We start from the raw sequence: 27,009 nt of genomic DNA, 5'->3' as shown, positions 1-27,009 counted from the left end.
TGTTAGAGTCGAGTTACAGTATGTCTGACTGTGGCTGATTAGACCAAGGCAAACTCAGAGTGCTCTGCTACGTTGGGCATAAATAGTCCCTATGGCCCTTTGGGGCAGCTTCTATAACTCTGAACATTTCACATTTCTTCTGATTCAATTCTGCTTTGCTCAAAGAGCACAGCACCCCACTCTGATGGGCAGTCCTATGCCAATGTAAAAAATAAATTGATTTAGAAATCAATTCTAAAGTTTATAAGAGAGATTTCGAGTATCCTTATATTGCCTTTTCTGTGAGATCTTGCCCTGTGAGAATTCTCCATGAAATAGTCTTTTAAACAATGTGGCCAGCCCAATGGAGTCTAATATGTATGTGTGTTTATGTGTATATGTATATACAACCATACATGCACACAGAGATAGAGACATGTATCATCTGCTATATACATCATCTCCTATGTGCCAGGCAGAGGCAGCTAAGTAGCCCAGTGGATCATCAGGAAGACCTGAATTCAAATGTGACCTTAGACACTTACCATGTAATCATGGGCAAGTCACTTAATCTCTTAATTCTATTTGCCACAATATGCTGAAGAAGAAAATGGCAAATCATTTTACCAAGAAAACCCCATGGACAGTATTGTTGTGCTGTAGTTCAAAAAGTCACGAAAAGTTGGACATAACTGAATAAACACAATGTGTTCGAGATACAAAAACTGGCAAAATAAAGTCTCATCCTCATGGAACTTCAGTCTAATGGAGGAACCAACCAGCAAACAAATATGTACAAATATTCCTGGACTTAATCCCGCTCACAGATAGAGTGTCCAAAAAGTTATATTGTGGTATTAAGCCTTGTGGAATATCCTATGTATCAATAGAGGAACATGCCAATTCATGAATGAAGTGGTAGTTTTTGATGGGTCCTATATTTCTCTTATTTTAGAATTCTTTAACTTCTTACTAAATATAAAGTGTATGAGGAAATACATTGGTTATATCTCAAATGTCTTACAATGCTTGGAATGTAGCAGAAACTGAACTGTTGGTTTGATTTCTAATTTACTGTTTGCTCAGAACCTGTGAAATGCAGTCTCACTAACCTAGAGTAATTCATGCGGGAGAAAATGTTATAGGAGTTAGAAAATTAACCAGGTAGAAATCATCATAAGACTGGAGCAATTAACCACATCTCATAAATTATTGTGTTCTGTATAGTCTGCCAGATAGCATGGCACAGACTTAATGATTATGTGGCACCAAATGAATGCAGAAAGAAGTTTGGACCATCATTTTGATGCTAGTGGACAGGATCTAGTGTTTTGAAATATTATTAAAAAGTGATAGATGTCAGGAGTGGAGAACTTGAAAGTTTATAAGAGAGATTACGACAAAGGGCAAGAAGTCTGTCTCTGTAAGTCATAGAAAATAAAGGCCTTCAGGGCTGGGCACAGCATCTGTGTCATTGAAAAAAATACCTTATAAGATATGACAAATTTTTATTTTAAAAAAATCACAGTGGACAGCTAGTTGGTGCAGATATAGATGGACAGAGCACCAGCCCTAAAGTTAGGAGGACCTGAGTTCAAATCTGCCTTCAGACACTTAACGCGTCCTATCTGTGTGACCCCTGGGCAAGTTACTTAACCCCAATTGTCTCAGCAAAAAAAAAAAAAAAAAAAAAAAAAAAAAAAAAAATCACAATTGTCATTTCATACTGCTTTAACTTAAAATTTTTGAAGTGCTTTACAAATATTTTCTTAAATTATCATTTAAAAAATTCCCTTCTCTTTTTTCCTTTTCCCTCTTCTCTTTCCCCCCTTTCTCTCCTTTTTTCCTTCCCCTTCTCTTTCCTTGTCTCTTTCCCTCTTCCTCTCCTCCTCTTTTCTCCTTTCTTATCCTACTTATTCTTTCCTCCTTCCTCTTTTCTTTCCTTCTCCCTCCTCCTCTTGCCTTTTTCTTCCTTATCTCTCCTCCTCTATTTTTCCTCTTCTATTTTCCTCTATTCCTCTTCTTCTTTATTAGAAATTATTTCTCTTTTGTTACTTTCATTTTCTACCTCTTCAAGGTGAAATGGTTATGCTAATCTAAATCCAGCTCGAAATTCTATGATAAGTAACTGTTATTTGAATGTGAATTTTATTTTAGGCCCCAAAATTGTTAATTTTTTTCTGGAAAATTAATTTCTCCTTCCCCTCCCATGACAAAATATCTTTTATTTTAGGAAGTGTAGGAAGTAGAATCATAAGTTAATGTTGTTAAACAATATCAAGATTGGTTTCCTATAAGGGATCAAAGAAAGAAAAATGGATTCATTTTTTGAGCAAGTAAGCAGTCCAGTAATAGATGTACTAGATAGAAAAATGAAATAATATGCTAACGAATTAAAAAAATGTGGAAAAAGGTGAAAACTATTAGCTCTGCTCATATGTATGTATATGTATAATCCATTAAGAAAACATTCATTGGTTCTATCTTATTCTTTCCCTGTAAATACCTCTGTCCAAATAGGGAAACTATCCAGAATTAGGTCTTCCCTCCCCCTGGACCATATTTCCTATTTTCTCTATTATAGATGCTTTTACTCTTTCACATGCCACTTTCATTGCTACTTTTATGCTTTGTTTCCTTTTTTGGTAAATTGTTTTGCAAATGGGCGCTCAATTTTTTCTTTTTTTTCCTTTGGCAGAAAAGAACAAGTTAGCATTCTGTATCAGAACATCAACATTTTGGAGCCAAGATTAATTCAACCTTATGAACATGTTATCAAGAACTTTATCCGAGAGATCAGACTTCAGAGCACTGAGATAGAAAACCTGGCTATCGCAGTGAAAAGGTAGTGGGAAAAATTATATGTATGATGTATGTATATATAAACACATAATATGCACTTATATATGTATATATTTATATGTCTATATATTCCCTCAAATTTCATTGGTTTAAGCAACACCAGGAAACCCTTTCACCCAATTTATATTTGCAATTGCTTTATCACTTAAGTCTTAGAGAACTTCTTGGTTAAGGGATCTTGGTGACTTGCCTAGGGTCACACAGTCTGTATATGTCTGTTATATGTGAGATTTATACTCAAGTCTTTCTGATCCCCAAGTTGGCTGTCCATTTTCTATGCCAGCAATTTTTACACTTTGTAATTTCAAGACTTCCCTTGTAGTCTTAACTCATGAAAGACCCCAGAAAGTTTTTTGTTTATGTGATTTATTTCTGTTAATATTTACCATGTTAGAAATGAAAATATCTTGGCATTATTGTGAAAATAATTTTCACTTTATTGATCACCTGAAAAAATATTAAGGCCCACTTTTCCTCCCACTGGGGTCTGTGGAACCCATAACTTCTGCCTCTCTAAAATAGTTAAAATTTCAATACATGTCACTTGCTTTTATTCAAAAAATTTTAATTTCTGAATTATTAAAGCAAACTTTGTTAGTGGAATATTAATGAAAGGAATTCCCCTTTGCAATTTCGTCATCTGCATTTTGTTGCTTATTAATTACAAGATTGGGAAATGCTTTTACTTCCTGTTTCCTCATCTGTGAAATGAATCCTAGCTCAATGCCAGGAAAGTAATAGATATTTAATAAATGCTTATTGATTAGTTGATTAATATCTTTCCTACATAATTCATGCAGTTGTTGTGAGGATCGATAATGATTTTGAAAGCATAATGTTCTTATGAAGAAATGAATGGTCTTCAAAATCCATTGACTTTTTTCAAACTGTGGAGAAAGAATAAGATTCTGGCCTCTTTATAAACTTTAAGGAAAGTGGTTCTGATAAGGAAATTAGAAGCAGATGACTGACAATCACAATTCTTTGAAAAAATAGCTTTGAATTACAATTAATATAGATGCTAAAACTAATTTTTTTTTAAAAAATATTTTTTCCAATTACATGTAAAAACAATTTTAACATTATTTTTAAAATTTTGATTTGCAAATTTTCTCCTTCTTTCTTCTTTCCCCTTCCTGTGACAGTAACACATTTCATATAAGATACATTTCCAATCATGCAAAACATTTCTGTATTAGTCATGTTGTGAAAGAAAATACAGGCTGAAAAAAAAAACATGAAAAAAATAAAATGAGAAATACTATGCTTTGACCTGCATCTAATCTATTAGTCCTTTATCTAAAGATGGATGATGCTAAAATTTAAAAATAGATGTTTAGACAGATAGTTTAACTGGGAGATTCTAGGAAGAAATTGTGTGGCCTTTGAAGATAGCCCTTCCTGGAGTTTTACACATTGGATGACCACTTGTTAGAAATGTTGTAGTTAGTCAGTAAGTGTTTATTAAATGCCTACTCTGTATTAGACAGAGGCAGCTCAGTGGCTCAGTGGATAGAACACTGGGTATGGAATCAGAAAAACCTGAGTTAGATCTCTGGGTTTGGAATTAGTAAGATCTGGATTCAACTCCAGACTAATTGTGTGACCCTGGACAAAAGTCAGTTAAACTCTGCTTTCTCCACTTTCTTAAATTGTAAAACCCAAATACTAACAGCATCTACTTTCTAGGGTTGCTGTCAGGATCAAATGAGATAATATTTGTAAAACACTTGGCATGGAGACTGGCACATAGTTGGTGCTATGTATTTAACCTTTACTGTTCAGTGTCCCCTTAGCAAACTTGCTAGAGTTGGAGTGTGAATCCCAGATGAAATGCTTATGAGCTTTGTGACACTGAACATATCACTTCATCCCTTCAGGCATCAGTTTGTCCTTTGTTAAATGAGAATAACAATACCTTTTTGCATCAGAGGCTAATTATGAAGAGAAATGCTTGTAAATCTTAGTGCCAATGAAATGTGAGCTTTTCACAATTGGTGGTTTTGGTGGTGACATAATTTAAAGAAGCAAATATTGTAAAAATTAACTGCCAGCATCAGTGGTTTGGTATTTATCTGGTGAAATATTTCTAAAGAAGGGTTAGAGTTCAAAATGTGCGTGTATGTGGGGTATGTGTGTGTGTGGGTGTGTATGTGTGTGTGTGAAGGAAATGAAAAAATTCTCTCTCATTATTGTATTTTCAAATAACAAAGGTGAATCAGAGGGTGTGCCCTTTAAAATTTTCAGAGCCCAGGACAAAGCATCCATCCAGTTGAGTGAGCTAGAAGAAGAGATGGACCAGAGGATCCAAGCCACAGAACATAAAACAAGGAAAGATGTAAGTGTATAGCCTTACCTTCTCCTCCAACTGTAAATGCAGAAGACAACTTCCCTCACTGCCTCCTGTAATGTTAGAACTTAGCATTTTGTTCTTAGATTTCTGATAGTGGATAACAATGCATTATACACCTTTAGAAGTCAGTATTGAAATTAATGGCTGATTACAGGTGCCCAGTATCCCCACTGACTATTTGTTTCACAATACACTTACCCCTAGACTTTAGGACTCCTACTGTTGCTGTTTTCTCTGGGTAAGCAGCAAGGAAGATGAAACCCGGTCCTGATTTTGCCTTGGGGACAAAGAAAATAAAATGTTTCTGGAGGGAAATAGTATAATTGGTTTTTATTGTCTTAGTTTTATGGAGATTATCTACTTTGGGACTATTGCACTGATGTTTGGAAGAGCATTCTGTGATTCCCTGTAAAATACTTAACCTTGGTGAGCACAGCACTTAAGAGATTTAGGTTCTGTCATGCTGATAGTTATCCCCATCTCATTTAAAACCTTTAGTTTGCCTCTATCTAGCTAAAAGGAAATACATTTGGATAGATCAGGATAATTTGCTCCTTATGAATTATTTGAAATATATTTTCATTTTTTTATGCCCAGTGAAATGTGTGATGTATTAAGTAGCTATGGCTGAGTGATCCAAACTCTGCGTTTGAAATGAGGAAGCCTCTTTAAGATACTGGTTTATTAAAGAGATTTGGTGAAGTCATTACTTAGCATACCTTAGTTTCACTCTGCTCTAGAATGCAGAGGAACAAAGTGACTTGCTTCAGAGTAAGTGACAGAAGCAGGATTTGAAATTGGTTCCTTCTGATTCTAAGACCAATGTTCTATCAATGTTATACAAATGAAAAATCATTTTATTATTCTTAGGTTATATTGCCCTTTATTAACATGCTTATTTTATAGATGATTACATAAAACATCAACTGAAAAATAGACTTTCTTTTAAAAGTAGAAGTTTGGACTTTCTTTTAATTTTCAATATGTCTTGATAGGTTAAAAATAAACCAGGAGAAATGGGAGATCATAATAAAATTCTTGATATTTCTCTAGCACTTTAAAGTTTATCGGGTACTTTAGGCATATTATTTATTGCATTTGATCTTCATGGCAGCTATCTGGAAGCAGATACTATTGTCTTCATCTTGCAGATTGTTTCAAGTTCAGCTTTCTATTTTCTTTATGCAGCTACTGTAGCCCAAGTGTGTTAAATTAATGGTGATTATGGAGTAGGGAAAAGCAAGAATTAGCATAGTTTATAGGAAATCCTTCCAATGGGATTGATACATTATTTTTTTTGGTATGATAGTTAAAAATTTAGAGTTATGAAGCTTCTTCTTGTCCTTAGTGTTAATTATGAGATTGTAATTTGAATCCCAGCACAAACATGTCCCAGGTGAGACCCTGGGTGAGCAGAGACAGTTAACTTCCATTTCTTCATTTGTAAAGATGATTAAGCACATACCCTGCCTCAAGTCTACTTTGAGAATCAGATGAAGGAATGTAAAAATTCAAATAATAAAGAGCTTTATAGAAGTTCATTATTCAGAAAAATATCATAATAATGATGATTCTTTGTACTAAGGAATCTGACTACCAGATGGTGCAGTGGATAGAGAATCTGGATGAATCCTTATTCTTCCTTCCCTTAGTTTCCTCGTCTTTAAAAAGTTGGAGAAAGAAATGACAAAATTGCTTCAATATTTCTGCCAAGAAAACCCAAGTGTAGTCAGGAAGAGTTAGACATGACTGAAAAAAGCACTAAGCACTTTCCATGAAAGGATACTTAAATGTTAAATGGAGTAATTCACCCTATGGAACTTTTTACTCTCACCTTTTAATGTTGCTTTTGAAAGAAGATTTCAATTATGAATTTAATTTTTAAGTTTAAAAAAAAGTTGGTGAGAAGGGATCATGAGCTTTGCCAGATTCCCAAAGGGGTCTGTGACACAGAAAAAGTTAATAATCCTTGCTTGTGTCAAACACATATTGACACACATATGGAGAGAGAGTCAGAGAGACAGACCTAGGCAGATAGACAGAGTCAGAGAGAAAGAGAAAGAGAGAGAGAGAAAAAGAGAGAGAGAGAGAGAGAGAGAGAGAGAGAGAGAGAGAGAGAGAGAGAGAGAGAGATAGAAACAGAGAAAGAGAGAAAGACAGACACAGAAATAGAGAGACAGAGAGGCAGAGAGACAGAGAGATACACACTCAGATAGGGACAGAGGGAGACATACATACAGAGGCACAGAGAAAAAATAGACAGAGATAGAGACAGAGAAAAGAAAAGAAAGAAAAAGAAAAGAGAAAACTGAGACTGACTGAGGAAACTTGATTGCCAAAGCTGCCCAGAATTTGAACTCAGATCCTGTAACTAAAGAGTCAGTGTTCTCTCTCAAGAATGGAATCACAATTGAGGTACCTGGCTCAAGGGAAAAAAAATTCTCAATGACCCTCTGCATTTTTATTAAGGCCTGCTTTTATTTAATAGAATAAAAAGTGAGAAGCAGAGACAATTTGCTAAATTTTCAAGATTTTCCTTATTTATTTTTTTCTTAAAACCTGATTATATTATTTGGAAGGAAACAGTATGGTATGGACTCTGGTGTCAGAAGATGCAAGTTCAAAACTTGCCACTGGGAGTACTGCCTATTTGATAATGAGGAAGTCATTTAAATAAACCTGAGATTCAGTTCCACCACCTGTAAAATTGAGGGTGTTGGACTGAAAGATCTGAGGTCCCTTTTTGTTTTAGATATAAAATACACATAATTGCTGTGACTTGGGGAAATGTGGAAGGAATTTTTTTTTTACTAATTAGTAAATGCAAGTATTTGTGTTTATACAAGTTACAAAAAGAGAAAGGAGGGAAATGAGGGCAGCTAAAGGATCTTTTGACAGAATGCTTTGGAGAACTAACAACAACATTAATAGTAACCATAAACAATAACACTGCTTTACGATTCTCAAAGTACTTCACAAATAATTTATTATTTCATACTCACAGCAACCTTGGAAGAAAGACGTCATTATTATCATTGTTTTATAAATGAGAAAACTGAGGAAGGCAGAAATTAAGTGATTTGCCCAGAGTCACAAAGGAAGTAAGGAAAGAAGCATTTATTAAGCACCTACCATGGGCATTTGTGCTAAGTTACTTTACAAATATTATTTCATCTCTTACTCACAACTCATAACTTGGTGGAAGGTGTTATTATTATTGTCCTCATTTGACATTTGAGGAAACTGAGGAAGAGAAGTTAAGTCCTTGTCTCAGAATCACTTATATATGAAAATGTCTGAAGAGGCCAGTTTAAACTGGAGTTTGCTTGATTCCAAGTCTTTATACACCATACCATCTGGTTCTACCCTGGCAGACAAATTTGAAAATCAGATAAAGAGTAAATTTCAGTAAAGCATGAACTTCTTTTCTATCTCTAGCCATCAGCATACTATTAGGACTCAGGAAAAACACTAGAATTAAGTAAATGAAAAATATATGGAGAATACTTCCAGGTTTTGTCAGAGGGGATGGGTGCTGGGGACTCCATAGTTACATGGCCTGAAGTTATGGCTCATTGCTCTCCAAAGTCATAGCTTTTTATTTAATGGGTGCCTCAAGAGATTTTGAAATATAATTTACCAACTTTACTTAGATGTGCACAAATTTCCCTCACTTCCTTTGCTGCCTTCTTGCTTGACATTTCACTTCTTTTCATTTTGAGAGTCCTTTAAAACCTTGCACATCATCAGCCTTTTTTCCCCCTTTGCTGTAATTTAGGTTCACTTGTTCACACTTCTTGTCTGTCAAACCTGACCTTCACATTCAACTCCTCCTGCATTGAACTGACATGTTCCACAATTCTGATTTGAGAACAACTGGGGTTTAACATTTCTTAAAAATGTCTTCCCCTGCTGTATTGCTCATGGTAACACAGTGCCTTTGTCAGAGCAACTTGGCTTCAGAGTGATTTGCTATCATGGTGATAGGTGCTGGCTATTGGGATACATAATTTTGTTTGAATGTAACTATGTCACTCCTGCAAAGAAGGTGATTACATAGCTTTCTTTAGGATTCCACTGTGGTTCATTATTTGTAGCTCAGCTAAGGACTGTGTGACCCTCTCTGCCTCATTTGCAAGATGCTTTTCTTTTAATAAACATAACTGAAGTAATTAGAATCAGGAGAACCTGGGTATTGGAATTTTTTTTTTTCTTCAAGAGGCTATCTTTGCTTTCTGAATCTGGAATGTCATGTAGACAATTGATGACTCAAGCCATAATGGCCCTTTTGTTCTTCTCCAATTTAAGGAGTGTCCTAGGGAGGAAAATCTTTATAACCATCAGAGAAGATAAGAATGTAAATATCTTAGGGACAATCATATTATAGATGTGGAGCTGTGGGGGACCTCGTTGTTGTTCATTTATTTTTCAGTCAAGTCCAACTCTTTGTGAACCCATTTCAGGTTTTCTTGGCATAGATGCTGGGATGATTTTCAATTTCCTTCTCCAGTTCATTTTACAGATGAGGAAACTGAGGCAAAGAGGGTTAAGTGATTGTCTAGGGTTACCATTTTTGAATTCATGAAGAGGAGTCTTTCTGACTCCAGGCTGAACACACTATCCATTATACTACTTAGCTTCCCTTTAGACTTCACATAGTAGTTCATTTTGTACCTGTTTAACCAAAATGTTGTCATGTTTTAGTAGTGAGGTGTTTGTCTTCTATTAGACTATAAGTTGCATGAGGACAGTGATTATATCTTATTGAAGCAGTGAATTGTAAGAAATAGTGAAGAACATTGAATCAGAAAGACTTAAATCTCTCCTCAGACAATTATTAGGAAAGTTACTTATCTTTTCTCTGCCTCTGTTTTCTCATCTGTAAAATTTGTAGTGGATACTAGAATAGTAATGGATGCTATCTTACAGCAGGTTCAAATGAGATAATGCATTCATTGTTTTTTACAAACCCTAATGTTTTGCAAATGCTAGCTATTATTATCTAAGCTTTTTATGTTGCCCAGCATCTAACATAAGCCCCTTTGTTTGTTGGGTGAATAGGCATTTGATTTTATAATGAAATGCCTTTTCTTTCAGGAAAAACGAAAAGCTGAAGAGGCACTAAATGATCTCAAACGTCAGTATGAAGCAGAAGTAGGAGATCTTCAGGTGACCATCAAAAAGTTAAAAAAGGTGAGCAGTCACGTTTCCCTAGCTTTAAACCTTTACTTTCTTTAACTCTCTTCAGTGATGGAGAATCTGCCTGGAGGGAATATAGGCTTCTCTTTGTAGAACCAAGCATAAAAACAATTTAAAACATGAGGCAAAGGCAAAGTGTGTTATTAAGCCCATCCACTGATTTTTTCCCACTTTTTTCCACTTTATTTTTAATAGTAGTTTTAAACCACATGTAAAGATGATTGTTTTCTAAATTTTCTTCCTTTCTCCCTCCCTCCCTTGTCTCCTCTTCCCTCTGTCCTATCTAAGATGGTAAGTAATTTGATATATATGATATATATGATTTATATATATATATATATATAATATAAAATCAATATAATTTATTTGGGAACCTTTACCCATAAGATGACTAAATTTGTAGCTTATCTGGAGTCCTTTGCTGAAGTGATCTAGAGGTTTATAAAGCTTAGAGACTTTATGCTGTTGTTGAGTTGTGTCTGACTCATTGTGACCCCATTTGGGGTTTTCTTAGCAAAGATGCTGTAATGGTTTGCCAATTCCTTCTCTAGTAGAGACTTTGACAGATTGTATAATTTCTGCTCTAGAATAGCTCATTCCTCAAAAATGAAGAAATTTATTTTGTTCTAGACACTTGATTTCATCTGGTACAGAAAACTCTTTCCTAAATGCACAGGGACATCACAGATATAGCTTCAAGACTAAAGAATTGTCTGAGTTCCTGAAAGATATAGTGGCTTTTCTAAGATAGACTGTAGGTCACTTGAATTCAGGTTTTAGCTCCAAGAAGGTCACTGTCACTTTGCTTGCTGCCTCAAGTGTAAAATAGGGTATGTTCATCTTGAGATACAAAAGGTGTAGAACTTCTCTCTACTGACATCTATACATATGTATTTTGTGAGTATATATACATTTATATTCTTCATAAATATTTTTAATATCTGTATAACCAAATGTGGGCAGAATCAGAAAGACTCATCATCATGAGTTCAAATTCAGCCTTAGACACACTTAACTAGCTGTGTGACCCTTTGCAAATCACTTAATCTTATTTGCCTCAGTTTCCTCATCTGTAAAATGATCTAGAAAAGGAAATGGCAAGCCATTTATTTGTGTCAAGAAGACCCCCAAAGTAGGGTCACAAAGAGTTGGGCATGACTGAAATTGAACCACAACAACAACCAAATACATGTATAGGATTCCCTAATGGTCTTAGTGTTGCCTTAAGCTTTAACACCCGCTGCTTATTTTTTTTTCTATCTTCCTTATTTTCTTTTTTCTTTCTCCTCCCTTCCTTCTTTCCTCTTCTCCCCAACAAGTTTCTATAGCTTCTCATATCACTGAACTAAATAACATAAAGCCTTGGTTATAGTAGACGTGTGTATGAATAAAAATCAAAATTTCACCAATTATTAGCCATGAATTCTTAATTTTTCCCCAAAAATACCTATATGGTATTGCATTCTGAAATGACATCATTGTATACAGAGCTGTGAACCTTAAATAGTTCAACCTCGACTCAGTTCATGATCCACAGATATATTTTATTTTCTCTTTCAGCTGGAAGAACAATCAAAGACCTTAAGTCAAAAAGAAGATGTGGCTGCATTAAAAAAAAGAATTTATGACTTGTCAACAGTAAGAATTATCTTTCCCGTTTAAGAAAATTTCATATGGGATGATCCTTTTTAAAACACAACATTGTTGTTAATTCATGGTTTTAGGAATACAGCCTTAAAAAGAAAATGCATACAGCACTCATTTAAAAATTGCTCCAAGGTGCCTATGGACAAAAGTGCTTTTTATGTCAGGAGGTTCCCTTGTCACAGTCACTTTTAGGGAGAAGTAGTAAATTCTTCATAGGAAAAGGGGCCCAGATTTGTAATTTCCCTGCTATGCGGAATCCTTGCATGAGGAAATAACATCTATTGTTGTAGATAGACACTTTCTCTGTGAGTTACATCTTTAAAAGTTGACTAGAGCATTAAGAGGTTTAATAAGTAACTTGCTCAGGATCATCCAATCAATATATATTACAGGTGGGCTTTGAATCTAGGTCTTCTTAATTTCAAAGACAGATCTTCACCCTAGGCTATGATGCCTATCTGCTTAATAATAGCTTTACTTTTTCATAAAAATGTTACCCCTAATCACTTGATTGTGATAATATTCAACATAAATAATTAAAGAATCTCCAAGGATTGGATAGTCTATATAACAGTTATATTTTAAAAATATTTAATTGAGTATTTAGTGGTAGTGATCATTTTTTAAATTAAATATATATTTTTAAATTTATGAAGCAGATTTTCATTTCACTAAGGAGTATTTTTAAAAAAGCATACCTTTTGTTCCTTTCCACCAGTATCAATATGATTATAAGTATGAGTATGTGTATATGTGTGTATAAAACTCTGGAACAATAAAGAGAGTAGAAATGAAGAAAGCACTTCAGGAATTTGGCATTTGTATAGTTTAAAACATTTGAGTTGTGTAGTACATTTGAGTTTGTATTGTCTGAAATTTATGTAATGACACAGTTCATATTTTGAAAAATATTTTTACAAGGGCATAAAAAAAGACCTTCATCCATAATTCCTTTATTGTATTGCATGATTCTTCAGAGATGTCTTTTCCCCATTTTTCCTTGGTTGAAGATCATAGCCACAAATAAACTTTTCTTTTACTTTAGGAAAATCAGAAAGTTAAAAAAGATCTCTTAGAAGCACAAACAAATATAGCCTTTCTTCAGAGTGAATTAGATGCCTTGAAAAGCGACTATGCTGATCAAAGTCTGAATTCAGAAAGGTATGGAATTTCACATATTTTTTTTTAATTGGGAAAATTTAGCATGTACTATAGTGTTGCTATATGGTTGTTTAAATATATCTGCAAATATTTTGCTTTCTGACTTGATAAGTGACTATTTAGACAGAATTGTAACATCATTCCTTTAAGGAAATAAAATATAAAAGAATTAATTTAAAAACAAATTAAGGGAGGGAACTAGATGATGCAGTGGATAGAGTACCAGCCCTGAAGTCAGGACGACCTGAGTTTAAATCTGGTCTCCAACACTTATTTATCGCTTCTTAGTTGTTTGACCCTTAGCAAGTCACTTAATCCCAATTGTCTCAGGAAAAAAATTAAGGAGGAATCTAGTCATTTTCGATTTTTTAAAAATCAAAAATAGTCTTAAATTTACAAAAAGAGCTCTTTAAATAACTATGCCCTTAGCTTGTATGAGTTTCTTCTTTTTTTCCTGTTTTTGAAGCTATGTCTTGCCCTGTCTGGAAATACACCTGGCTTTCATGAGCTTGATCACATTTCAAGATCAGGGCAGAAGCCTTGATCTGCTTTGTTTTTGAACTGAGACAGTTTTGTCCTTCCTTAGGCAACCTGGTATAAATCTTGCTCCTTAACCAGTGCTTACCATTTTAGTACTAAACTTGGAGAGGACCTCCAATTGCCTTTAGCCCACTACAATTTAGAACTCCCAAGCTTAAGCACTCCACCAGCCTCAGCCTATTCAGGAGAAGCAATTCTAGATATGTAAGTAATAACATGTCTGACTTTTTAAAAAAGCAGATTAATAATAAACTAGCAGCTGAGAAATAGAATAAAATATTAGCCACTTAAAACTGAAGCTCCTTTGAAGGCAGGGACATCATCTTTGTATTTCTTCTCCTTTCCTCAGCAGCTAATGTAATACTTTATGTAATCTCTATCTGCTCAAAAATATTTTGTTTAATTGAAGATAGTTTTCTCCTTGAAATTGTAATGTGGTTCACTAAGAAAATACAATTTAACTTACTAAATTGGATTTGCATACAGTTTTTGGAAATCACATATGTTACATGAATTTTATTATGTACATCACTGTAAATATATAACTCCAATTTTATAAGTCATGGTGATTTCTCTCTTTCTACCCTATAATTAGTTGCTATTAGCTGCATATATTCAAATGCCACATAAATTGGCTCATCTTCCCTACAATTCATGGAAATTGCTTTAAGAGTAACAATGCCACCATCTGAGTTACTAACACCATTTCCTAAAGGATCAGGATGTCCTTGTTCTTCCCATCCAAGTATTGCCTTTCTTTCTGCTTAGTTCCTGATAACCATGCCAAATGTGGTAACAGTGGTAGCATGATGTCCTATCTGGATGACTGTTAAGTTCAATAAATAGTTGCTAATTTATTTCTATTCTGAACTTAACAGTGGTATAAATTTTACATAAGAAGGTCTCAATAGAATTATTTTGAAGAATCAAATTTAGAAAAACAAAATAGGCTATGTTTATATTGATAGTTACATTCCACAAAGCAACAATGTGTCAAGCACTTTCTTTGAAAAATTCAGTGTTTTGTATTTTTGGTTTTTTTCCCCTTGTATCTATCAAGTTAGATACAGGATGTATTAACTTAGCACAAAAAAAGGAAACTAAATTATAGGGAGATTAAAAGATTTGAGCAGAGATAACTACATTCAAAGTGTAACTTTTTGTAATGTTATGAAACAGAATTTTAAAATTAAAATTGTGATTACTTTGGGGTTCCTGTTGAGTAAACTCTCTTACCAGTGCAGATCCTGGGGCATTGAAATGCTTTAAATGACTTATCCAGGATCTTATCCAGGATGTAAGCTAGTGCTTACATGTCATAGATGGGATCTAAACCCGGATCTTCCTAACTCAGAAGTCAGGTCTCTATCAGTGTTACCACAATATAATGGTTGCCTCATGAAATTAAATTATCATTTATCTTAAAATGTTTGTGTCGAGTAGTACTGTAGAACTCTCTATAGAATTTGGATAGAGTGAGAGAAGGGGAATTTAGGGAGGGGAAAAATGTCCGAAAGATCAACAGAATCATGTAAAATTTGTTTTTCCCCCTTTGTATAAAGTAGACTGATATCTATTTCAAATCCTCGGAGAAAGAACAAATAATGCTAAAGAGAGGGGGGATTATGGAAGAAGGAAGGCCTTAGAGGAAGGGAAGATGACACAGGATTGATAAATTTGGAGGAACTGTCTAGAGAAAGCAATGAAATATTTTTATTCTGTGATTGGAGGATATAAAGTTATAATTGAGGATAAGTGAAAGAAAGTGGGGTGAGGAAAGGAAAGAGCTAGTGAGAGAGTGAGAAATGAGGAAAAGAGGGAGGAAGAGAAGAAACAGAGATGGGAAGAAGGGATGAGAAAGGAGCTTATGTTGATCAACTATCACAAGTCTGTAGGAGGAGAATTTGATTATGTTAGCATAGATTAAAAAGGATTGTGATGTTTAAAAATAATGGAGAAACTTTGGGAGATGTCATGGTGGATATAAAAAGAAAACAAAAACCAATGTGATAAATGTGGGTGAATCTTTAACATATTTTTGTAGTCAGCTTATTTTTTTATTATTATGTTTTTTTCTGAGGCTGGGGTTAAGTGACTTGCCCAGGGTCACACAGCTAGGAAGTGTTAAGTGTCTGAGATCAAATTTGAACTCGGTTCCTCCTGAATTCAGGGTTGGTGCTCTATCCACTGTGCTACCTAGCTGCCCCTGTAGTCAGCTTATTTCTTCTATCAATACTTTATGACCTTGGAGCAAGAATAAAGAATGTAGATTTGGAGAAAATATGTAATATGAGACTTGAGATTGTTGCAGTTAAGGATACAATTAAGAGGGTGAAGAGAGCTAGAGCGAGAGCTATGTTGACTGGTAATGTATTACAGATTGATTATTGCATAAGTGTAGCTGTGAGGCAATTAATGCTCTTGGGAACTAGTGAAGAGGTTAGATGTTTTCTCTTTCCATTCAATAAGAGTGTGAAAAGCAAAGTAAATGAGTTTGTGAGAATGAAGATGATATTAGGAAAGATTTTAGTTGGAGAACACAGAGGCAACTTGATAGCCTGGTGGATAGAATGCTAAGTTTGATTGGAGGCAGAAAGACCTGAATTCAAACCCTACCTGAAATTCATATGAACAGTGTGACTTTGAAGTGGTCACTTAAATCTTCATATTCTGACCTCTAAGACCTTTCACAGTTTTATTTGTATATAAATCTCTATATTTTAGAGTATAATTACAAAGTGTGGCTGTACTTATGGATGCCAGGTATGGAATGAAAATGAAGGTCTTTCAAATCTAGAATACAGAAAGCATCCTGATGTCAGGGTATCAGATGATTGATGAAATTGACTTTTGAAATCAATAAGGATGAAAAAATGGAGGAGAAATATGGATGCAGGAAGTGAAATCATGAAGGAGGTGGAGAAAGTCCTGTAGGATGAGAATGGAAATCACTAGAAATAGAGAGCTTAACCAAAAACTCTCATTTAAATGCAGAATGTAATTTTGCAGGGACCTGGAAATAATCAGAGAATATACTGAAGATAGAGATTGCCTTGAGAGGCAAATTGAAATGCTTCAGTAAGTACCTATAAATTATCTTCATTATATGCAATTTTCACTGTTCTTTTTTCATAAATGTTATGTTGTATGTACAGCAGAACAATAGTCTGAATTCTAAGAATGGAAATGCAGGTAAATATGTATTTCTCATCATTACATTTTATTCAATACAATCACTTGGCTCCTTGAGATAAGTGAATTGCAAATCAAGCATTGGTTTTTCAATAAGCAGAGAATGGGTCTCCAAAAGTGATTTTGGGATTTGTTTCTTCCTGGCACACACAGTGTGTCCCCAAAGTTTTAATACATTTGAGGTTATTAAATAATTTTCTCCAAAAAATAGTGACTATTCTCCATATTTCAGTAAACCAGACAGCAAAGAATAGTTTATGAAGAGTTTATAGCCAATTATTTAGATTATCTATGTGTTGAAGTATATCTATCTATCTATAGATCTATATCTATCTATATTATATATATGTATATATATATATATATATATACATATATATATATATCTTTCTCTTAAGACAGGTATATCATAGGGAGTTTTTTAAAAATTTCTTTTGGCTGTATCTCTGTTTTTCCAATGACTTTAATAATTACTTTTATCTAAAGACTGTAAGGACAATCTACTTTGGATCTATACTCATCTCATTTAAATGGGGAACTAAACACAGAAAAGAGGGGACATAGTTGAATGAGTTCCTCTGGTCACAGTTTTTGGCTTTGGCAGATATTTAGTTTTTTGCTATTCCAAAGATAACTATTTAAGTCTTAATGAAAAGAGATATTTAGGCTAGATTTGCCACTGAGAATGTTAGTTTTAACACTGCCAGTGTTCTAGTTATATCAGCAATAACAATGGGAATTCCAGCCCTTTCTGAAATATTTAGAATCTTCCTAACGGACTGGTCTAGTTGAAAGAGCATTAGATTTAAAGTTGGAGAGCTAAATTGGAATTCCAGCTCTGCCTCTCATAAACTTTAGCTAAGTCATTTAGCTTCTCACTTACATTTTCTTTTTTTTTAAATAATGTGATTAAATTACATAGTTTTAAGATGTCTTCCATTTCTTGATATTCAGTAATTCAGTATGAGGAAAAAATTAGGGTTTTGTGAAATACCATGCCATATTTTGTATGTCATTATTTGACAAATCAAGCTTTTCCTTTTAGACCTTTTAAACTCTAATTTAATCAAATCAAATTAATTAAATTATTTTTTTAAAACTGTAGAACAGCCAACAGAAAACTACATGACAGTAATGATGGATTAAGAAGTGCACTGGAAAACACCTTTAGTAAATACAACAACAGATCCTTGGTATGTGTTACGTTTTTATAATCTACTTCGCACTTTTCTAGCATATAGTATTCTAAAGGCCTATCTTTTTAGGAGAAGACTCTAATTTTTACCAATATATAACAGTGATGTGATTTTACCAAAAGAAAGAAAAAGACTAGCCCTTAAAAAAAAGAGTCCTTTTTTCTGCTAACACTATTGGATGTTGTTTTCTTTTGTTATTGTTTATTTGTTTTCAGGCATGTTGGAATCTTGATCCCATTTGGGATTTTCTAGGCAAAAATATTGCTATTTCCTTCTCCAGCTCATTTTACAGATAAGAAAACTGAAATAAAGAGTTATTTGCCAAGGGTAACCCAAGTAGTAACTGTCTGAAGGTTGGATTTGAATTCAGATCTTCCTGACTCCAGCCCTGGCACTCTATCCATTGCACCAGCTTCCTGCCCAGGTCTTCTTGCTTACTGTGTATTTAATATTTCAAGTGTTAGTTTTTATTCTCTATAAATTAATATATAGGGAGAAATTCTGTTTTTGAGCAAGTCTATGGAATTATGTAAAGCAAGCAAACATTTGAGAACTGAGAAATAATCCAAGATTATTTTCTGAACTCAGTTGTTTAACTAGCCACATAACTGAGGACTCTTCAGTTAGCCATCTGGTAAAATGATTGTGTTAAACTTTATGATTTGGGGCTTTAGCATTCTATTATTGAAAAACTTTTACTGTTACTTGACCAGGTCAAATCAAGCATTAATTTTCATAGAAAAACATTTTGAGTCTATCTCTTCTCCAAAATAGCTTTTCTCTGCCACATTTTGTGTTTTGGGATTTGGGGAAAAAAAGCCTCTCCAAAACCTATTAAGGTCTAAAAGGAAGGAGTTAGGAAGTTGGAATAAAAGGTCATGTCAAATTTCAAAACTAATGTGACTAGACATATAACTATGAAATTTAAAATTCATTTATACCAAAAGAGATAGTACCAAGCAGATTATCCTATTTGGACTATTTGGAATTACTGCACCCCAAATAGGGTCCTGATGAGTTGGACAAGACTGAAACAACTGAACAATAAAAAGGAAACTGAATAGCAAGTCAACACATAAATTTTTCTTTGATATTTTGCAAAAACTTGCCTGATTAATAAATGGCTTTCCCCCCTACAGCGTATCCATAATATATCACCAGGAAGCACACTTTCTAGAGGCAGTCTCAAAATTAATGGCAGCCATTCACCTCAGAATTTGCGGTATGACCGGTAGGTTAACATCTGCTATCTTTACATTTGAATTTTGGATCTTGTTTGATAAAGAAGCAAAATATTTCTTGTAAGAAATAGAATGACTATTTTTATTAGTCTTTCTTCATCATATCCATTGAAAATAGGATAATATATAGGATTTTGGCTAGAACTTCAGATTTTATCTGGCTCGTTTCTTAAAACTTGTCATTAACAAGTATTGTAGCACAATAACCAAAAGCATTTGGGATTTCTTTTTGTTCTTTGAAAAATTTCTGACTAATGTATTTATTGATTTTTTAAAACATTTATTGATTTGTTGAATATATAACTTATTAAATTTGGGGGTGAGGGTCTAGAATTCTGATTTCCTTAGTTTGGAGAAATCCCCACGTGGAAGTAGTTCCCCTGATATAGTCCTAACTTTAAGTCTTAGAGAGATTCCCAAGTGATTAAGAGATTTACCTATGGTCACAAAACTAGCATGTGTCAGGACTTGAATTTGGTTTTACCTAATTCTAAAACTAACTTTTAGCCCCTTATAGTAGTAATATTAAACTCAACTGGAAATGGATCCCTGTGGGCCATGAATTGACTTAGAAAAACACAAATGAACATTACCTATGTGGTATCATATTTCTTGTGATTGTGTTAAACACTTGCCAATTACATTTTAATCTGGTTTTTACAAGGGCTGTGAGTTTGACACCTCTGTACTACAGCATACTATCTCCTGCTAATACAAGTTAGACTTTATATAGAACTTTGAAACATTTAAAATATTTAACATCTATTACCTAATTGGCTCAACAACCTTTTGAAATAGGAGCAAAACAGAACTGTGGTAGCTCAAAAGAAACATGAGATGTGCAAATTTAAAGACACTTCCACTGTAAATGTTCATATGATTTATTTGTGCTTGACATGTGGCAGAGCCTTCTGAGTTCATATTAGTTTAATTAGCCACAGTTGGAATGCTGTACCTTGACCCTGACAGTAATTTCATTTTGGTCCTCTTTAAGTATGAAAGACAAAAATCAACCAATGGATGGTTATACCTCCGCAAAAGAGAAAACTATACAGCAAAACTTCTCTGCCTGTTCTCCCTCTTTGCCCTCTCTCTTTCCCTTCCATTCCTCATTCCCCTCTTCCTTCTTTCACATTGGCCTAACTAATGACTTATCCAACTTAAATATTATTAGCATAGAAAGAAAATAAATTCAGCTTTTTAAATTTGTCATTTGAAAGTTTGAACCTTTTACAAATTTTGTGTTCATTTTTTTTGTAAATGATAAATGGAGAGAAAATTACTTTTTTCTGTTCTTTGAGACATTATTGTTTGATGTGATGATTACTTAGAATGTAACAAGAAAAGGTATATGGATACCTGTGGTATCATAATCCAGCTACAGAAATAATAGATTGAATGTTCCTACAGATCAGTTACAGGGCTTAACAGTATGATAATAGCCTCAGCACTTGGCATATTTAGCATATTGAAGCTATTTTTTTAATCTCCAGTTTTTAAATTTTTAGATCTCATTATGTTTTAAGCCAAGAGAGATGGTTTCTGATAGCATTCTTCCTAGAGATTTTAAATTTATCTTTCATTTCAGCTACTCAACCTTCTAGGTGGTCTAGAGATGCTTTTATTTCTAGTCAAATAATGAAGCAAAATAGTTTTAAAATTGTGAATAATTGACATTGTATCTCTGGTATTTTGAGGATTAAATATTACTTTGGATTCCTACTGGAATTTGAAGAGAAAAAATGATTTCCATTTCTCCTCCAAATTTTAATTCCTTTTCATGTGGAATCCTGTTAAATATAGAGAACAATGTATCTATTTTCCACTTCTAGAATGAGCTATATATAAGATCATGGTTCTATATGTCCCTTGGTGTCATATCAGGAGGTTTGAAGTCCCTCACCTTTCTATGTATACCCTTCAACTTAGGAGACAACTTTTTCTCTTCTAAAATATTTTAGAGGTGAATACTTATTCAAATGTTTGTTTGCTTGTGTGTTTGTTTATGTATGTGTATGAGATAGACAGAGAGACAGATTGACAGATGAACAGACAGAGAGAGAGCAAAATAATGAATATTTGTTAAGTACATGCTATTTAGAGAACTCAATACTAAGTAGTGAGAATAAGTCAAGTTCATCAAGGACATGGCTTTCTGCTTATAGAGAGAGTAGAATATAATAGAAGATATTAGGGAAATGACCATAATGCATACAATTACAAAAGAAAAAAGGTGTGTGAGAGGTCTGAGGGAGTATGCTGTTATTAACTGTGAGAGAAGAGCATAGGAATATTAGGAAAGAATTCCTGGAATATGTAGCATTTAATTTAGTCTTTAAGGGAAGAATATAAATTCAGTGGAGGAAAGAAGAGCATCCCTGAATGTTAGGAAAATTGCCAAAAGGGAGATGCCGAAAATATTTGAGCAAAGAAGGAGCATGATGGAATCTATATGTATGTAATTATTCTGGCACTAACAGGATAGGTGGGGGAGGGGAGGGAAAGAAGGGAGAAAGTAGAAGGGGAATTACCTGCAAAGAAGATATAAGAATCTTGTACATACTAATGTGATGGCCTATACTAGGGTGGTAGTAGTAGGAATAGAGATTAAAAGATGGATTCCAGAGATGCTAAAGATATAGAATTGATTAGACTTAGGACTTGAACAGATAAGAGAATTGAAAAATGAGAGAATCATTGATAAAACTAACAACATGGGAATCTGGATAAAATATCAAAGACGTAAATGGTAGAAGCAGAAAACAGATATAGAGGAAGAGATGGACTGAACTTATTTTTAAATCTGTTAAATTTGGGGGGTAGTAAGTTACATTACATTAGAATTGTAAGGTTCTAAGATCAGAACTGTAAACATAGGTTTTATCAAAATAATAACATCTGACATTTGGAAGGGGTCTCTAAGACCATCTGGAAGAGCACATATAGAAAAGGGTTTTGAACCCATTTAACAATGAAAACAATAATAACAACAATAATAACAAATAGCTAAAATTTAAATAACACCTTTGTGTCAAGTACTATGCTTTCTCTCATTATCTCATGTACTACTTGCAACAATATGGGGAGGTTGGTGCGATTATTATCCCCTTTTTACAGATGAGGAAAACTAAAACAAATGGAGTTTAAATGAATTGCCCAGGGACACAAAACTAGTAAGTGTATGAAACAACTCTTCCTGACTCCAAACCCAGTATTCTATCTACTGTGTCAATTAGCTTCCCTCATTTAAATGAAGTTGGAAGTCAATGAGATTGCCAAGGGATAGAAGAGTTATAAAAGATAGATTCCTGTGATATTCCTTTGGAGAGTTCCTGCATTTATAGAGTTCAAAAGAGTTTGAGGAGCCAGTAGAAAGAGAAGGCAGAGAGGTAGAAGGAGGAACAGGGGAATACAGTGTCTCAAAAGCCACATGAAAGTAACCAGTAAGATGGTTGAGGAAATATTTAGACTTGTAAAAAGGTTGAGAAAAAAGATGACTGAATAAAGGCCATTGAATCTCTTATTATTAAGTCCCTGGTAAACTTTGAGAACTGAAATGTTTTGTATAAATAGAAACCAGATTACAGGGATTTTCAGGTAATTATCTCATTTGAAAACTCTATGATTGGGTACTATAGGTATTAATTCTTCTTTTTATGAGTAAAAAGTAGGATGAGTAATATTAAGTGACTTGTCTATGGTTATACAAACTAATAAAAGTCATAGACAGGACCCAGTTTTTCTAACTCCAAGTCCAGTGCTCTCTTCACTAAGCCACATCTGATCCATTTTTAGGATCAGAGGACAGGGATATTAACCTGAGGAGAATCCAAGTTACTTTGTAGATGAAATTTTAAAGAAGATAACTAGATGGAAAAGAGATTTCTAAGTGTTTCTATAATTTTCTCATTTCATTATTTTGAATAACATGCATATATTCTCTCTCTCTGTCTGTCTCTGTTTCTCTCTCTCTCTCTGTCTCTGTCTCTGTTTCTCTCTGTCTCTGTCTCTGTCTCTGTTTCTCTCTCTCTCTCTCTCTCTCTCTCTCTCTCTCTCTCTCTCTCTCTCTCTCTCTCTGTTTTTCTGTCTCTGTCTCTGTCTCTGTTTCTCTCTCTCTCTCTCTCTCTCTCTCTCTCTCTCTCTCTCTCTCTCTCTCTCTCTCTCTGTTTTTCTGTCTCTGTCTCTGTCTCTGTTTCTCTCTCTCTCTCTCTCTCTCTCTCTCTCTCTCTCTCTCTCTCTCTCTCTCTCTCTCTCGTTCAGGTCTTGCCTCTGGAACTTATTGTCTGTCTTACTCTGGGAAAGACATTTCAGCTGTCATTGCTCTTGGGCAAGACTGAGACTATAATTTCTGTATAATTACATGCTTGGTATTTTTTAAATGTTCCTGGATCAGATGTTTCATTGAGAGGTAACGTGATATTTTGAAAAGAACTTCAGACTTGGGATCCAAGACTAGTACTTCAACTAGGGATCTTGAAAAGCCAAGTCAATTCAACAAGCATTTATTAAGCACCAACCATACGGAAGGCAGAGATGTAAATGGAAAGATCACTAAAGCAAGCCTAAGTGAACAACTGAAAACTTGGTTTCAGAGAGCAATAATGAAGCCTCTCTTCTCTCAGCATTTAGCACTGTACTTAGAACATAGTAGGAACTAAATAAATGTTTGATGATTCTTTTGATAGAAAAATAGGATACAAATAAAACAGAATGCTATGTATATTTTTGATGTCAGAAGTGGTTATCCTATTTCATCTTTTTGCTTAAAGAGTCTTCTTTTTTGTAGACATAAATATATCCATGCTTAACTATAGCCTGCTTAGAAAAGTTGAGGGGAAGAAAAGGGGAAAAATAAATTAAGAAAAAAATGCACACCAGAGAACAAAACAAAGCCTAAAGGAAAGCAAAGATGGACTGTTTTGAATACAATGTGTTTTATTATTATATATGCTTTCTAGAAATGGAAATTTGTTATATATTTTTGAATTATCATATATTCTGCTGTGAACGTGACAGTGGTTTTTTCTTTTTTCTTTTTCATTTTTATAATAGTTTTTTACTTTTCAAAATAAATACAAAGAGGGTTTTCAGTATTCATTCTTGCAAAACCTTATGTTACAAATCCCACCTCCTAGACAGCAACTAATCCAATATAGGTTAAAAGTGCATTTCTTCTAAACATATTTCTATATTTATCATGTTACACAAGAAAAATCAGATCAAAAGAGGAAATATGAGAAAAATAAACAAGCAAGCAAACAACAAAAAGGTGAAAATACTATGTTGTAATCCCTAAATGCAGATTGCTCTTTCTATCACAACACTATTAGAATTGCCCAGAATCACCTCATTGTTAAAAGAGCCAAATCCATCACAGTTGATCATCACATACTCTTGTTGCTACTGTGTACAATGTTCTCTTAATTCTACTCACTTCACTCAGCATGAGTTTATGTAAGTCTTTACAGAATTTGCTGAAATTATCCTGCTGATTGTTTCTTATAGAACAATAATTTTCCATGATATTCATATACTATAAACAAATTAGCCATTCCCCAACTGATGGACAACCACTCAGTTTCCAGTTCCTTGCCACTTCCAAAAAAGGCTACTTTTGTATTTGCTTTAAATTTTAAAAATTATTCTCTTTTAAAAAGTAGGGTTCAATGTACATGGTATAAATGGGGTGAGGTAGATAGGAAGTGTTTCCAGAAACAACAATGATCTAATAAACACCACCACCAACAAAAAGCATCAAGAAAACGTATTTTGCAAAAGAAAAATCGGGAGAGGGGAAGTTATATCTCCAAACCTGAAATTACTCTTGGTACTGCTTAATCTGTTTTGAGCATTCTGAACTCATCATTAAACCACTTATCCTCTTTCCTATCTATCATCAGGTCATCACGTTCTTCCTACGTGGATGAGGATTGTGATTCATTAGCCCTTTGCGATCCAATGCAAAGGATAAGCTGTGAGGTTGATAGCCTGCCTGAGAGCTGCTTTGACAGTGGTCTGTCGACTTTGAGGGATGCTAATGAATATGATTTTGAGGTGGAAGACAAGCATCAAAGGAGTTTTCAAAGGTCACAGTGCACACAGGAGAGCTTTGGGGGTGATGCGTCTGATACAGATGTAAGTCATTGATCTTCTAAGACATTCAATGAAAAGAAAAATTAACCCCCCTGTTTGAAATTAAGTAGCCTCAAGAGTTCACACGAACCAAAAGGATTTTTAATGAAGTTATAAATGTTAAACAGAATCAATAAAACAATATAGTTTTTCTACCCTGACTTCAGAAGTTCTTTCTTATTGAATTGGCACAGCTGAAGATCCTTGTCTTCCTCATTAGATTGACACATTCTGATAGCATCCAATGTAGTTTGTATGGTATATCTTTTTTGTTTAAAAGCATTTAAAATTTTTTTAAATAACATTTTTTTTGTGTGTGACAGGTTCCAGAGATAAGAGATGAAGAGGCTTATGGTTCTGACAATAACAGTACAATACTAGATTGGAAATCCTCAGAATCTATTGTTGAAGGGAACTTTGGTACTTCTGTAAGAAAGCCCATATCAGCCCTCTCACGAGAGGTAGATACTTTTTGTGGGATATCTTTTTTATGCCATCTGGTAATTTTCTATATCTTGATACAAGCTAGAAAGATAAAGGGGAAAAGTAATTAAATTTTTCTCATTCTGATTTTTCTTTTAGGCAAATTTGGCTGATGAAAGCCATAAATATCCTAGCTCAGAAAAGGCATATAAAATTGTTCTTGCTGGAGATGCTGCTGTGGGGAAGTCTAGTTTTCTTATGAGGCTTTGTAAGAATGAATTTCGAGGAAACACCGGTGCCACTCTAGGTACATTTCCTATTTTAATTGTTGAAGAAAAAGAATGTTTTCCTTCTCCTGTTGTCTAACATCTCTTGGAGATCACACCTGCACAAAATACCTTAACACTTTAGGAAATCCTTGGAATTTCTTTCTGTTCTCCAAAAATTCCTCTACCTTATAAAATGCTTCTCTTTTATTTCTATTTTTAAGATTGGGTTTCTACTTCACCCAAGCTGAAAATACAGGGATGATTCATGTCCCCGCCCATTTCTAAATAACATGGGAGCTTTGACTTGCTTTGATTTTCACCTGGGCTTATTCATTCTTCTTTGATAACCTGGCCAATCTCTTCTTCTTCTTCTTCTTCTTCTTCTTCTTCTTCTTCTTCTTCTTCTTCTTCTTCTTCTTCTTCTTCTTCTTCTTCTTCTTCTTCTTCTTCTTCTTCTTCTTCTTCTTCTTCTTCTTCTTCTTCTTCTTCTTCTTCTTCTTCTTCTTCTTCTTCTTCTTCTTCTTCTTCTTCTTCTTCTTCTTCTTCTTCTTCTTCTTCTTCTTCTTCTTCTTCTTCTTCTTCTTCTTCTTCTTCTTCTTCTTCTTCTTCTTCTTCTTCTTCTTCTTCTTCTTCTTCTTCTTCTTCTTCTTCTTCTTCTTCTTCTTCTTCTTCTTCTTCTTCTTCTTCTTCTTCTTCTTCTTCTTCTTCTTCTTCTTCTTTTTCCTGAGGCTGGCCTTAAGTGACTTGCCCAGGGTCACACAGCTAGGAAGTGTTAAGTGTCTGAAATCAAATTTGAACTCGGGTCCTCCTGAATT

General features: G+C 34.2%; 1 protein-coding gene across 2 annotated transcripts in view; it reads left to right on the top strand.

Moving 5' to 3' along the window:
- Positions 1-27,009, top strand: part of RASEF (RAS and EF-hand domain containing) — a 97,712-nt gene that overhangs the window by 40,090 nt on the left and 30,613 nt on the right. For both annotated transcript variants that reach the window (XM_074280133.1, XM_074280134.1), the window contains exons 2-12: positions 2,678-2,824; positions 5,089-5,179; positions 10,292-10,387; positions 11,954-12,031; positions 13,086-13,201; positions 16,751-16,819; positions 18,039-18,126; positions 19,269-19,360; positions 25,271-25,505; positions 25,826-25,963; positions 26,085-26,232. In XM_074280133.1, the coding sequence (XP_074136234.1) occupies positions 2,678-2,824; positions 5,089-5,179; positions 10,292-10,387; positions 11,954-12,031; positions 13,086-13,201; positions 16,751-16,819; positions 18,039-18,126; positions 19,269-19,360; positions 25,271-25,505; positions 25,826-25,963; positions 26,085-26,232 (1,298 nt within the window). The remainder of the gene's footprint in view (positions 1-2,677; positions 2,825-5,088; positions 5,180-10,291; positions 10,388-11,953; positions 12,032-13,085; positions 13,202-16,750; positions 16,820-18,038; positions 18,127-19,268; positions 19,361-25,270; positions 25,506-25,825; positions 25,964-26,084; positions 26,233-27,009) is intronic.

The sequence above is a fragment of the Sminthopsis crassicaudata genome, chromosome 1 (genome assembly GCF_048593235.1).
Source record: "Sminthopsis crassicaudata isolate SCR6 chromosome 1, ASM4859323v1, whole genome shotgun sequence".
Lineage (NCBI taxonomy): Eukaryota > Metazoa > Chordata > Mammalia > Dasyuromorphia > Dasyuridae > Sminthopsis > Sminthopsis crassicaudata.
This window is presented reverse-complemented; position numbering and strand designations above follow the sequence as displayed.